The sequence below is a fragment of the Cetorhinus maximus genome, chromosome 13 (genome assembly GCF_964194155.1).
Source record: "Cetorhinus maximus chromosome 13, sCetMax3.hap1.1, whole genome shotgun sequence".
Lineage (NCBI taxonomy): Eukaryota > Metazoa > Chordata > Chondrichthyes > Lamniformes > Cetorhinidae > Cetorhinus > Cetorhinus maximus.
The window spans coordinates 11,779,240-11,794,145 of NC_135891.1; the positions used below are offsets into that span (position 1 = coordinate 11,779,240).

The 14,906-nt window shown below is 45.1% G+C and overlaps 1 protein-coding gene and 3 non-coding genes across 4 annotated transcripts in view; 2 read left to right on the top strand and 2 right to left on the bottom strand.

Moving 5' to 3' along the window:
- Positions 1–5,055, top strand: part of edem2 (ER degradation enhancer, mannosidase alpha-like 2) — a 45,829-nt gene extending 40,774 nt beyond the window's left edge. Inside the window, exons 10-11 of the mRNA XM_078554934.1 lie at positions 2,237–2,358; positions 4,500–5,055. Coding sequence (XP_078411060.1) covers positions 2,237–2,358; positions 4,500–4,988 — 611 coding nt within the window. The 3' untranslated portion in view covers positions 4,989–5,055. The remainder of the gene's footprint in view (positions 1–2,236; positions 2,359–4,499) is intronic.
- Positions 5,056–12,896: 7,841 nt separating this feature from the next.
- Positions 12,897–12,969, bottom strand: trnam-cau (transfer RNA methionine (anticodon CAU)). Its single transcript has one exon. It is a non-coding gene; the product is annotated as a tRNA-Met (tRNA).
- Positions 12,970–13,911: 942 nt separating this feature from the next.
- Positions 13,912–13,984, bottom strand: trnam-cau (transfer RNA methionine (anticodon CAU)). Its single transcript has one exon. It is a non-coding gene; the product is annotated as a tRNA-Met (tRNA).
- Positions 13,985–14,818: 834 nt separating this feature from the next.
- On the top strand, positions 14,819–14,891 carry trnam-cau (transfer RNA methionine (anticodon CAU)). Its single transcript has one exon. It is a non-coding gene; the product is annotated as a tRNA-Met (tRNA).
- Positions 14,892–14,906: the final 15 nt, after the last annotated feature.

Below are 14,906 nucleotides of genomic sequence, written 5' to 3' on the forward strand. Positions count from 1 at the left end.
AGAGTATTTTTTTTATTCATTCACGGGATGTGGGCTTCGCTGGCTGGGCCAGGATTTATTGCCCATCTCTAGTTGTCCTTGAGAAGATGGTGGTGAGCTGCCTTCTTGAACCACTGCAGTCCATGGTGTAGGTGCACCCACAGTGCTGTTAGGAAGGGAATTCCAGGATTTTGACCCAGTGCCAGTGAAGGAACGACGATATATTTCCAAGTCAGAATGGTGAGTGACTTGGAGGGGAACTTCCAAGTGGTGGTGTTCCCATCTATCTGCTGCCCTTGTCCTTCTAGATGGTAGTGGTCATGGGTTTGGAAGGTGCTGTCTAAGGAGCCTTGGTTAATTCCTGCAGTGCATCTTGTAGATGGTACACACTGATGCTACTGTGCTTCGGTGGTGGAGGGAGTGAATGCTTGTGGATGTGGTGCCAATCAAGTGGGCTGCTTTGTCGTGGATGGTGTCAAACCTCTTCAGTTTGGTTGGAGCTGCCCTCATCCAGGCAAGTGGGGAGTATTCCATCACACTCCTGACTTGTGCCTTGTAGCTGGTGGTCAGGCTTTGGGGAGTCAGGAGGTGGGTTACACACCGCAGAATTCCTAGCTTCTGACCTGTTCTTGCAGCCACAATATTTGTATGGCTTGTCCAGTTCAGTTTCTGGCCAATGGTAACCCTTAGTTATTGGGGGATTCAGCGATGGTAATGCCATTGAACACCAAGGGGCGATGGTTAGATTCTCTCTGGTTGGAGATGGCCATTGCCTGGCATTTGTGTGGTGCGAATGTTACTTGCCACTTTCAGTCCAAGCCTGGGTAATGTCCAGGTCTTGCTGCATTTGGATGTGGACAGCTTCAGCATCTGAGGAGTCACGAATGGTGCTGATCATTGTGCAATCATCAGAGAACATCCCCATTTCTGAACTTATGATGGAAGGAAGGTCATTGATAAAGCAGCTGAAGATGGTTGAGCCTAGGACACTACCCTGAGGAACTCCTGCAGTGATGTCCTGGAGCTGAGATGATTGACCTCCAACAACCACAACCATCTTGCGTTGTGCTAGGTGTGACTCCAAACAGTGGAGAGTTTTCTGCCTGATTCCCATTGACTCCAATTTTGCTAGGGCTCCTTGATGCCACACTCAGTCAAATGTGGCCTTGATGTCAAGGGCAGCCACTCTCGCCTCACCTTGGGAGTTCAGCTCTTTTGTCCATGTTTGAACCAAGGCTGTAATGAGGTCAGGAGCTGAGTGGCCCAGGATGGAACGCAAAGTGAGCGTCAGTGAGCAGGTTATTGCTAAGCAAATTTTGCTTGATAACACTGTTAATGACTCCTTCCATTACTTTACTGATGTTGGAGAGTAGACTGATGGGGCGGTAATTGGCCGGGCTGGATTTGTCCTGCTTTTTGTGTACCGGACGTACTTAGGCAATTTTCCACATTAACCTTAACAATGTAATTCACATTAGCAAATTTTAACAATGTAATTGACAAGAGATTAACAGAGTTTCCCCTTAATTGGCCTGGAGACAGTTTCTCCAAGCAATTAAGATTCCCGGCGGGCTCTCTAACCTAGAGGGGCAATCAGAGGCCTTCTAGCTGTAGAAGAGCAGCAGGCTGTAATGCAAGGTAAGTAAGAGGGAGGGCACTTCAACATAGAGGTCTCCCTCTCCAAAATTGTGAAATTTTTTATCGAAAGAAAAACAGATTCAGCATCCAGGCCAACACTGTGGGGGAGGTAGGAACCCTGCTACGGGACAGCCTGTGGCTGCTGCTACACCCAGGTTGGCAGGGAGGGCCTCTAGGCTGAAAGTCAGCCTCCTTTAATTGGCCTCATTAGGCTCAATTGTCAGTACCCAATCCCGTCCCGGCAAAAATGGCCCAGAGGTGGGATGGAGCCGGAGAACTGGATGGTGGGACGGACCCAGCTGGCAGGGCTATTTTTGGCTCCGACCTTTCTCCGAACCCGACTATGGCGGAGGGTGGATGAAAATCCAGTCTGATTCACCCCCTTCCCCCATAGCAGCAACCCCCCCACCACCCAACACCCCTTCAAGAATTTGGGATTCAAATGCCATGTTAAAAAATAAATACAGCTGTGTGAGCATACAGGCAACAACTGGCCTTTCGGACATTCTCACTTCCCACTGCTGTCTTTTGTTCCAGTGCAATGGATGTGATGTCCAAAGGTAATGGATTTTTGCCAGCCTGAGTTTGCACTGTTAATGGGGATGGTTTGTTGTTACAGAGCTTGTGGAGAGTGCCATGTATCTGTATCGAGCAACTGGAGATCCAACCCTCCTGGAGCTGGGCAGGGACGTCATTGAGGCTATTGAGAAGATCAGCCGTGTGGACTGTGGCTTTGCTACAGTAAGTACCGAACCTGTTAAAAGTTCAGCGGCAATTCTTGTAACTTTTGCTTCCTCGTCGCTGAGATTATTCTGACGTACTGCAACCAATTCTGGATCAATCAAATTGTGGGGTGTGGTGGTGGGTGTGTTGGGAGCGCACAGGAGAAAAATAAACTTACCGGTTTATTATGGGTGGGATTAAAGCATTTATATGGTGCTGTGCAAGACCTCAGAACTTTCCAAAGCGCTTCATAATTAAGTACTTTTTCCGTGTAGCCACTATTGTAATGTAGGAAACTTAGTGTGCATTCTTGCAGTCAGAACCTGATTTCTAGCCAGCTGCACCTGCCGGCAAATGCACATATGGCTTTACATTGGGTAAGCACAAGATCAGGTTTGGCCACAATGTAGCCGAAAATTCCAAATTTGTTTTCTTTAGGTAATTATCCCCTTTGAAAGCTCTTCATGGATGAATAAAACTTTTCTTCATGTCGCCTTTGGTTCTTTTATTAATCACCATAAATCGTTGTGTTCTGGTTCTCGATCCTTCGGTCAATGGGAACAGTTTCTCCCTGTCTCTTCTATCTAGATCCCTCATAATTTTGAACACTTCTACCAAATCTCCCATCAGCCTTCTCTCCTTTAAGGGGAACAGTCCCAGCTTCTCCAATCTATCCGCATGGCACAGCTAAGTGTCAGATACCATGCTGTACTCTTTTTATTTATATTCGTTTATGGGATGTAGGTGTTGCTGGCTAAGCCAGCATTTATTGCCCATCCCTAATTGCCCTTGAGAAGGTGGTGGTGAGCTGCCTTCTTATAAGACTTAGACTTAGGGGTAGAAGTAGGCCATTCGGCCCATTGAGTCTGCTCCGCCATTCAATGAGATCATGGCTGATCTGATAAGCCTCAACTCCACTTTCCTGCCTTTCCCCATAAACCTCGATTCCCTTACTGATTAAAAATCTGACTATCTCTGCCCTGAATATACTTAACGACCCAGTTTCTACAGCCCTCTGCGATAAAGAATTCCACAGATTAACTACTCTCTGAGAAGAAATTCCTCCTCATCTCTTATCTTAAATGGGCGACCCCTTGCTCTGAGATTATGCCCTCTGGTCCTAGACTCTCCCACAAGGGGAAACAACCTCTCAGCATCTACCCTGTTAAGCCCCCTAAGAACCTTATATGTTTCAATAGGGTCACCTCTCATTCTTCTAAATTCCAATGAGTACAGGCCCAACCTACTCAACCTCTCCTCATTAAGAAAATCCTTCCATACCTGGAATCAACTTAGTGAACCTTCTCTGGACTGCCTCAAATGCCAGCATATCTTTCCTTAGATAAACTGTTCACAGTATTCTTAACTGGTGCCTTGTATAGTTTTAGCAAGACTTCCCTATCTTTTTACTCCATTCCCTTTGAAATAAAGGCCAACATTCAGTTAGGTCCAAACCATTACCAATAGGCCCCTGAAAAGTGTCAAGAGATTCGTACATCCAGGAAAACCCTTTGAAATACAGTCCCACCTTTTAAAAGCCAGTTATGAGATACAGGTGGAACTTTCCTCAAACAATGGAACCAAGAAATGGATTAAAGTTATTTAAAGATGTCTGCCTATGATGTTAAGCAATTCTATGTACATCAGCTTTATCAAGCTTTAGTTTCCTGCGCTTGGGTGTCCTTTGTGATTGTTAACAGAGGTATGCACTGCGATAAACAAAATCAACTGCACGCTTTTGAGTGGCTTTCCGGTTATATTCTTCAATTTAGCAGAGCTAAAGGAGCAAAAGCCATTTACACAGATTGCAGGTTGCAGACACCATTTTGAAAGTGGAATCTCCCTTTACAATACAACAGAAAGAAAATCTAGAACGAAATGTTAAAATGGAGTATTTTATAAATTGAAGTCGAACTAATCTCCAATCCACCACAAGCGTGTCATCTTGAAGCACTGCAGCCCATGTGGTGTAGGTACATCCACAGCGCTGTTAGGGAGGGAGGTCCAGGATTTTGACCCAGTGTCAGTTTACCCACTGATTATTGTGGGTGGGGCCGTAAGTTGACAATGTTACGGATGTTTGATTCTAATCCAGCGTTTGAGCACCTGTTTTATCTTTTATAGATTTGGTGATCAGCTCTTGTTTTCTTGCATTTAAGGTGCGGGACTTACGGGACCACAAACTAGACAATCGCATGGAGTCTTTCTTCCTGGCAGAGACGGTGAAGTATCTCTACCTGCTCTTTGACCCTGACAACTTCCTCCATAACGATGGGTCCACCTTCTACACTGTCACCACGCCTTACGGCGAATGCGTACTGGGCGCCGGTGGCTACCTGTTCAACACGGAGGCACACCCCATCGACCCCGCGGCCTTGCACTGTTGCAGCCAGCACAAGGAGGACCGCTGGGAAGTTGAGGGGCTGATGCAAGGCTTCCGCGCCTCGCAGTATGTGAGGATGGGACTATCTGCGCCTGGCGCTTCAGAGCAATATCTGCAATACAGCAAGAAAATACGGACAGCCCAAGGTGGAGAAAAAATAAATAAGAGGACAAATAAAAAAAGAGTTCCAATACTAAGCTGCCCCAGTCAGCATTTTAGCTTAAAGCTCGCAGTGTTAGGTCAAGTGTTTACAGACTATTCCTAGTGTACACAATGAGCTAAAGGGACTCTATTTATGAAATTAAGTGGAATAAAGTTTGACTGTTTTATTTTTAATGGGGTTTCAATGGGTTTTCTTTTTCTGGAGGATGGGAAGAGTGTTAGACAAATATCCCAGCATCATCGCTCGAGGAACAGAACAAAATGATTTAGCCGACACCCCCACCCAGCCCCCACCCCCCCCCCAAATCATTTACTGAAAAGAATGCCAAGAAGGACTGTGTATTTATAGAGTCTTTCAAGCCCTCAGGATGCATCAAAGTGTTTTACAGCCAGTTACTTACTTTTGAAATGTAGTCATTACTATTATTAGTTAGCAAATCGCAGCAACCAATTTTGTGCATAGCAAGATCCCATATGTGCCAGTAAATGACATCAATGACCAGTTGACCTAATTTTGGTAGTGTGGGAGGGAGGGAGGGAGGAATGTTGACCATGACACTGGAGAACTCCTTGTTCTTGGAATACTGTCGTCTGATCTTTTGCATCTACCAATAAGCAATGGGAGCTTCAACTGAAAGTCCGCGTCTCTAACAGTACAACTCTCCCTCTAGACTGAATCGTCAACTAGTCAAGAAGTCCAGTTTCTTCATCCATAGGAACATAGGAGCATGAGTAAGCCATTCAGCCTTTCGAGCCTGCTCTGCCATTTAACTAGATCATGGCTGATCTCCCTCAACGCCACCTTCCCACACCAACCCAGTATCCCTTAATGTCATCGGTATCTAGGAATCTATTGACCTCTACTTTGAACATAATGACTGAGCCTCCACTGCCCTCTGGGGTAGAGAATTCCAAAGACTTATCACCCTCAGACTAAAGAAATTACCCCTCATCTCAGTCCTGAATGACCTACCTCTTATTCTCAGACTATGCCCCGTGATTCTAGACCACCCACCCCCAAACAGGAGAAGCATCCTTCTTGCATCTACCCTGTTGAGCCCTGTAAGAATTTTGTACACGTCAATGAGATCGCCTCTCATTCTTCTGAACTCTAGAGAATACAGGCCCAGTCTCCTGAATCTCTCCTCATAAGACAGTCCCGCCACCCCTGGAAGTAGACTGATGGAACCTTCATTGCACTCCCTCTGGTATATCCTTCCTATGGTAAGGAGATCAAAACTGCACCCAGTACTCCAGGTGTGGTCTCACCAAGACACTATACAACTGCAGCAAGACTCCTTATTCCTGTACTCACATCCCTTTGCAATAAAGCCTAACACACCGTTTGCCTTCCTAATTGCTTGTTGTACACGCATGTTAGCTTTCAGTGACCTGTGAACAAGAACACCAGGTCTCTTCGTGTATCTGTGTATATCAGTACCATAGATCTATTTGGAAATCTCAAGAATTACAAAAGTTTACTTACAAAACTGCAGGTTTATCTGGGGCAAGTCAGCAGCCAGGCATATCATAGAATCTTAACAGCACAGGAGGTTGTTGAGCCTATCATGTCTGTTGGTTCTTTGAAAGATCTCCCCAATTAGTCCCACTCCCCTACTCTTTCTCCCATAGTCCTGATAGTTTTTCCTTTGTAGGTATATAGCCAGTTCCTTTTTGAAGCTTGATATTGAATCTGCTGGCACCACCATTTTAGGCAGTGCATTCTAGATTACAAAAACTCACAGTAGAAAATAACAATGTTTTCTCATGTCGCCTCTGGTTCTTTTACCAATCGCCTTCAATCTGTGACCTCTGGTTATCGACCCTCTGCTACTGGAAAGCATTGGCCCCTCTAAGATTCAATCGGTAAAAATGAAATTCTCCTCACCGTCTCCCTGTTTTTTTGATGTGAGATTTTCTCCCCCACTTTCTCTCTCATTTTCTGTTTCTCGCTTTCTTAAAGTGCTTTTTAGTCTTTGTCTTCAGTTCTGATTGACATGCGCTTGTGAAATAAATAATCCGTCTTCTCCCTTGACAGATACTGGCGGCGTTGCTGTATACTTGCAGCCTGTCTGTTTTAATTTCTGAAATCCTGCTGCACTGTTGGGGAATTTTAACACAGACAGGATACCAGAGAAGGGATGAGCAGGGTAAATAGATCACAAAAACACAAAAGGTTTCTTAATTTAATTAATAACTTTGCATTTCAAGAAAGGGATGCAAACCAGATAATGAATTGAAGGCTTCCCATTGAATATGTAAAATTGGCAGGAAGTGGTTCACACTATAATCCAATAAAAGTGACATCCAAGGAGGAAAATCAAGTGATTAATAATGTTATCTCATCCCACAGATTAGCTCATTGCATATCTCAGTGCACATTAAAGATGAGTGCTATTAACTGGGGAAAACTACATGGTATCTCTATGATATCTCTTATTTCTGTTAAGGGTCCTTGAGAGGGTGCAGAGAAGATATATCAGAATAGTTCCAGGAATGTGGGGCTCTAGCTACAAAGTTAGGGTTGGAGAAGCTGGGATTGTTCTCCTTGGAGCAATGGAGATTGAGGGAAGGTTTAATAGAGGTGTACAAGATTATGACAGGTTTGGATAAGGTAAACGAGGAAAAGCTTTCCACTAGCTGATGGTACAAGGACTAGGGGACACGGATTTAAGGTTCTGGGCAATCGATGTGGGGGGAAGGTGAGGAAGAACTTTGAAGGAAATGAACTTGCAGAACTATAGGGATAGAGCGGGGGAATGGGATTGTCCCATGGAGAGCCAGCTTAGGCTCTGTGGGCTGAAAGGCCTGTGGTTTATTAAGTTTGACCATGCGTAGTAACTTCCTTAGCCCGTAAACAAACTAACTGCTAATCTTACAAAACATCCTGCCTTTTCACCACTGTTGGAGAACACATTGGAGCCCCAGAGTGAACCCAACCTTTTTATGAGAACCACAAAGAATCTATAGTGAGGTTGAAAAGATAGAGAGAAAAGGCGAGAGAACTCAAAAACAAATCTCCCCATCTTTTTCCCCATCTACACACTTCCTATCAATGACATAATTTGTAAAATAATGCGGATTCTACATAGGGTTGCCAACTCTGGTTGGAGGTACTCTTGGAGGTTTCATCACATGACATCCAACTGTCCCAGCCAATCAAATGGCTCCCTCCCCACCATCTCCAATATTTTTGTGATGAATACAAAAAAAGTGTTCAAAGCAATGGAAGCGAAAACACGATTTCTTTTAATGCCCTTATAATTTCTCTCCCGGGTCTGTTACTCCACAGGTCATACCATTAGTTTAAAAGTTTGATTCACTCACCAAAATGGCCAATTGTTTACCTTCGCTACTGTTACCCAGAATAAAAGAGGCTTTAACCAGGCTTCCTTCAATAAACAACAAACTTATTAGTTCATTATAAAACCAGTCTTGTCAAATAGAAAGGCAAAGCTTATTAACATATAGTATGAAATATGAAAGTAGGTCAATGACTCTTTTGAGATACCCTAAGTCACACACACACACACACACAGCCCCCCCAAAAAAGGGGAATTCTGCTAAAGGTTAAAAGTTAATGGTTCAAGGAAAAGGAAAGATGATGGAGTCCTTGAAATGGCGCCTGGGTTGGCGTCTGATGAAGGGTCATACGGACTCGAAACGTTAACTGTATTCCTCTCCGCAGATGCTGTCAGACCTGCTGAGTTTTTCCAGCTATTTTTGTTTTTGTGTTTGGGTTATACGGTTGGTCTTAGCGCTGATCTGCGAAACAATCAATGACTCTTGCACTGCTTTTCAGGCAGACTCAAGGAACACTTGCAGGTGCTCAACTCCAGCATGTAGAGCAACTTAGGAACAGCTTATATTCATTTCCGGCTGTGGACTACAAAAAGGCTGCTGTCTTCCTTCACAAGCAGTTGGTCCTTCTTCTCAGAGCAAAACCAAAACCAACTTAAACACAGTTTTCCAGGCATATTTGTTTTATCCAGAGCTATAAACTGCCATGTGACCCCCTTTTTAAATAGTCCACCAGAGTCAAGAAGTATCTAGCTTCTTTACAACTTTTCTTGTAAATGGCTGTCTCTGCCAAGAAAAGCAATCGGAGTTCTTGCATTAACCCTTTAAGGAACAGTGTCTTTTAAACACAAATTCTCCCATAATGTTCGTAGTCCCTTGAAGATGAACCATTTTCTGTGATTAAAGCGTTCATCATGGGTTCCTGAAGTCCAAGGGATGCAGACTTGAAAAAATATTGTGGGCAACTGGTTTAGCCATCCATTCATCTGGCTGAACCACTTAAAGCACAATCGAATCCTGCTCTCATCTGCTAAAACTGCTCACTATTCCAGGATCATTCTGGAAAACAAAGATAACCCAATCACTAAGGCAGCCTATTTCTACATCCGTAACATCGTATAACTGTGCCCCTGTCTCAGTGCATCTGCTACTGAAGCCGTCATTCACGCCTTTATTACTTCTAGACTTGACTATTGTAACATACTCCTGCCTGGTCTCCCACATTCCACCCTCCGTGAACTTGAGGTCATCAAAATCTCAGCTGCCTGTGCCTTAGCTTGTACCAAGTCCCATTGCCCTATCACCCCTGTTCTCACTGAATCACTACCACCTTCTCAAAGTTCCCAGTCAAACAGCAGTTTGACTTTAAAAATCACATCCTTTTGTTCAAATGCCTCCACGGCCTCATACCTCCCTGTTCCTGTAATCTCCTTTAGCTCCACGACCCTCCGAGATATCTGTGTTCCTCTAATTCTGGCCTCTTAAGCATTCCCAATTAGAATTGCTCCATTGGTGACTGTGCCTTCAGTTGCCTAGCCCCAAGATCTGGAATACCCTCCCCACACCTCTTTGCCTCTACCTCGTTTTCCTGCTTTAGCACACTCCTTAAAACCTACCTCATTGACAAAGGTTTTGGTTATCCGACACAATGCTTCCTTATGTGGTTCAGTGTCATACTTTGTTTGACAATGTTCCTGTGAAGCACCTTGGGGTTTTTATTATGTTCAAGGTGTTATATGTATATAAGTTCTCATTGTTGTTGGTATCCGGTCCTCCAGTGTTACAGCAGTTGAAGTCTGGACTTTTTTGCTCACTTATTTTTCCCAAAATACTGGCACTTTTTTTTTGAGTTGACTCAACCACTCACTCCATATCCCAGAATCACAGAATTGTTACATGCATAAGGAGGCCATTCGGTCCATTGTGTATGCACTGGCTCTCCGAATGAACATTCTTTATTGCCATTCTCCCACCCTCCATAACCCTGAATATTTTTCCACTTTAGATAGCAGGCTAATTCCCTTTTGAATGCTTCGATTGAACTTGCCTCCACCACACTCTCAGGCAGTGCATTCCAGACCTTAACTAATTGCTGTACGAAAAAGCTTTTTCTCAAATCGCTTTTGATTCTTCTGCCAATTACTTTAAATCAGTGCCTTCTCGATCTTGATCCTCCCACCAATGGGAACAGCTTCTCCCTATCTACCCTGTCCAGACCCCTTATGATTTTAAATACCTCTATCAAATCTTCTGTCAGCCTACTTTTCTCCAAGGAAAACAATCTTAACTTCTCCAATCTATCTTCATAACAAGTCCCGGCCAATATTTATCCCTCAATCGACATCATTAAAACAAATTACCTGGTCATTCTTCTTCTCTTAGGCAGTCCCTCAGGATCGAGGGTGACTTGCTTCCAATCTGGTTCGATCGGCTGTGAGATGGCTAATAAGTTTAATGCACGATTTGCAGACTGTGCCACATGCGGGGCAGGTGCTGCTTGAAGGGTTGGCAGATGAGGTGTTTGGAAGTTTGTGCGCTCTCTCCAGTGCCTTGAGTTTGTCTCTGTGTGCCTCCGACAAAGTCTCTTGATGTGTTCAGCGCCTTCCCAAATTAACCTCCATTTTGGTCGGTCACAAGCCTAGGGTGTCCCAGGAGTCGGCGGGGATGTTTTCAGGGATACTGAAGACATCCCTAAAATGTCTTCGCTGTTCTCCTGGGAGTGCCTGTTGTCAGGCATATGAAGAACATGTCCTGCTCTGAGCAGCCAATTTTGAATGATTAGCACCTCAATGCTGGGCATGTTGGTGTGGGACAGGATGCTGCTGTTGAACTGTCTTGACCTTTCTCACTAACGGATTTGCAGGATCTTGTGAAGGAACCTCAGATGGTTTTTCTAGGCTAGTGAATCTAGAACTGGGGACACAGTCTCAGAATAAGGGGCAGGCCATTTAAGACTGAGACGAGAAGGAATTTCTTCACTCAGAGGGTGGTGAATCTTTGGAATTCTCTATCCCAGGGGGCTGTGGAAGCTCAATCACTGAGCACATTCAAGACAGAAATCGATAGCCATGATCTGTTTGAATGGCAGAGCAGGCTAAATGGGCCAAATGGCCTACTCCTGCTTCTACTTCCTATGTTCCAGTGCTTTGAGGTGTCTGCTGTAGGTTGTCCAAGTCTCCAAAACATATAGGAGCATGGGTCATTATCACATTGCTGTGTCTACGAGCTTGTTGGAAGCAAAGAGGGAGCTGCACTTCTTACATGACAGCATTGACTACACTTCAAAAGTACTTTTTAAATTTGTTCATGTGATGTGGGTGTCGCTGGAAAGGCCAGCATTTATCACCCATCCATAGTTGCCCTTCAGAAGGTGGTGGTGAGCTGCCTTCTTGAACCACCGCAGACCATGTGGCGTAGGTACACCCACAGTGTTGTTAGGGAGAAAGCTCCAGGATTTTGACCCAGCGACAGTGAAGGAACGGCAAAATATTTCCAAGTCAGGGTGGTGTGTGGCTTGGGGGTAATTTGTAGATGGTGGAGTTGCCTTGCATCTGCTGCCTTGTCCTTAGAGTCATAGAGGTCTACAGCACAGAAAAAGGCCCTTTGGCCCATCTAGTCTGCACCAGTCAAACAAGTACCTGACTATTCTAATCCCATTTTCCAGCACTAGGCCCATAGCCCCTGTATGCCATGGCATCGCAAGTGCACATCCAAATACTTCTTAAATGTTATGAGGGTTTCTGCCTCTACCACCCTTTCAGGCAGTGAGTTCCAGATTCCCACCACCCTCTGAGTGAAAAAATTCTTCCTCATATCCCTTCTAAACCTCTTGCCCCTTACCTTAAATCTATGCCCCCTGGTTATTGATCCCTCCACCAATGGGGAAAAGTTCCTTCCTGCCTACCTTATCTATGCCCCTCATAATTTTATACACCTGAATTATGTCCCTGCTCAATCTCCTCTGCTCCAGGGAAAATAACCCCAGTCTATCCAATCTCTAACTCTCATAACTAAAACTCTCCAGCCCAGGCAACATCCTGGTAAATCTACTCTGTACTCTCTCTAGTTTTTTGTAGGTGGTGGAGCTCCCATGCATCTGCTGCCTTGTCCTTCTAGGTGATAGAGGACACGGGTTTGGAAGATGCTGTTGAAGGAAACTTAATTGGGAGTAAAGCCCTTAATTGAGACATCCTCTGGTTGTGAAAGATGTTATATACATGCAAGTTTTTTTTTAACTTGAGACTCACAAATAGGAATTGTTGCCAAGCAGGTAAATATCAGTTTAAATAAAAGCAAAATACTGCAGAGGCTGGAAATCTGAAATAAAAACATAAAATGCTGGAAATATTCAGCAAGTCTGGCAGCATCTGTGGAGAGAGCCCAATATGACATTTCTTTAGAACGCTAAAAGAGTCATATTAGACTATAAATGTTATCTCTGTTTCTCTCTCCACAGATGCTGCCAGACCTGCTGAATATTTCCAGCAATTTTGTGTTTTCATTTCAGGTAATGTCAGCTAGTCTCTTGAAAGAATTCAGCTAATTAATTGTTCTGTTTTATTTTTTTAAGAAATTGGCAATAAAACTATTCTACAGTTACAGGGCTTATGGTATGTATTTCACACGTTTTAGGGACGAAACAGCCAGACGCCAGCTGCTGTGCAAAAATAATTAGGGCTGACCTTTAGCTATATAACAAAAAAACAACAAGTGCCCCGTGTGAGGCTCGAACTCACGACCTTCAGATTATGAGACTGACGCGCTGCCTACTGCGCTAACGAGGCTCTGAATGTAGCGGCAGCAAAGCGGCTTCAGGCTCTGGGATATTCAATGTAAAGGCTGCAATATTTTTGGAGTTGGAGCGATAAAGGAGTCAGACCGACAGCACCGGCTGACTGCAGCTTCCCAAGTGTTTGTGTGCAGCCGTGGGGCGGTGCACTCGGGAGCCAGCGGCTCGGGAAGGGGCATTTCGGGGGTGGGGGGCATTAATGGTTTGGGGGGGGGGTGTGGTTGGGAACCGCGGAGTCCTAGAGCCTAGAGTTCTATGGTCGGATGTGGGAAAGTCAGGAACTCATCAAGTCCTTGAAGGGGGCAATGGAAAGAGAAAGGGGATGGAGGGAAGAGAGAAAGCAGGTCAATGGGGAGGGCAATGGAGATGGTTCCAGGAAAGTGGAGGGGGGGGTGTGCTTCAGGGAGGGGGGCAAAATAGAGTGGCTCAGGGAATGGGCAATGGTGTATGCATTAAGGAGGAGAGTGGTCAGTGAGGAGGGGGGTCATCAGGAAGGGGGTAATGGAGAGGGTGGGTCAGCGAGTGGGCATTAGAGAGGGCAGTCAGGGAGGGAAAGGGGGGCAATTGTCAGTTCGTGCCTGTGGGGCTACTACCAAGGCAATCATACATCACACAACAAAAACAGAAATACACCTGGAAAAACTCAGCAGGTCCGGCAGCATCGGCGGAGAAGAGCATCCCAAGTCAGCTTTAAATGCAATGAGGTGGAGAAACACAAGGTTGGGGCACTGGTGTCATAGGTAAATGTTGCAATGATCCGCAAAGTGAAAGTAATAAATTGTAAAATGGAAAGAAAGATCAGCAGGCTTTACGGCTGTCTGCAGTTCGAGCCACCGAACAGGGAGAAAGGACCCCGAGATTACCACACTGGGGGCGGTGGGGTAAGTGTTGCAGACCCGATTGTTGGCTCTGAAATCTCAGTTTCCCGTAAAACAAGTGCCCCGTGTGAGGCTCGAACTCACGACCTTCAGATTATGAGACTGACGCGCTGCCTACTGCGCTAACGAGGCCCTGACTATAGGCGAAGCTTCAGGTCCTGAGATTGTGACAGTCCATGCAAACGTTGCTATGTTATTAGAGTTACAGTGGAGTGACAACAGCTCAGGGAACTGCAGGGTCCTCAGCGTCTGCCAAGAGGATAAATACTGGAAACTCAACAACATCACAGAATGGTCACAGGACAGAAGGAGGATTGTCATAGCTGTGCCAGCTCTGTGCAAGAGCAACTCCCTGCCCTTTCCCCATGCCCCATGTTATGTCCTCAGTTGTGAAGAAGAGTCATATCGGACTCGAAACGTTAACTCTGTTTCTAAAACAAAAATACCTGGGAAAAACTCAGCATCTGCGGAGAGGGATACAGTTGATGTGTCAAGTCCGTATGACCCTTCATCAGAACTAAGACATATAGAAATGAGATGAAATATAAGCTGGTAGAAGGGTGTGGGACAGGAGAGCTCGATAGGGGGCCAGTGGAGGCCAAGAAGAGATTGCCAAAGATGTCATAGACAAAAGGACAAAGGGGTGTTGATGGTGGTGATATTATCTAAAGGATGTGCTAATGGGGACAGGCTAGTGGCAGGTGGCCCTAGTGCGGGTCGGGTCGGGTGGGGTGGGGGGAAGGGATCTAAATGGGCTAAAAGGTGGAGATGAAACAATAGATCAAAATAAATTTAATAATAGGAGGGAAAAGAAAAAAATATAGTTGTAAAAAAAATATAAATTATTGGAAAAAAGGGGACCGGGAAGGGGGTGGGGATGGAGGAGAGAGTTCATGATCTGAAATTGTTGAACTCAATATTAAGTCCGGAAGACTGTAAAGTGCCTAGTTGGATGATGTGCTCAGGGCCTCGTTAGCGCAGTAGGCAGCGCGTCAGTCTCATAATCTGAAGGTCGTGAGTTCGAGCCTCACACGGGGCACTTGTTTTATGGGAA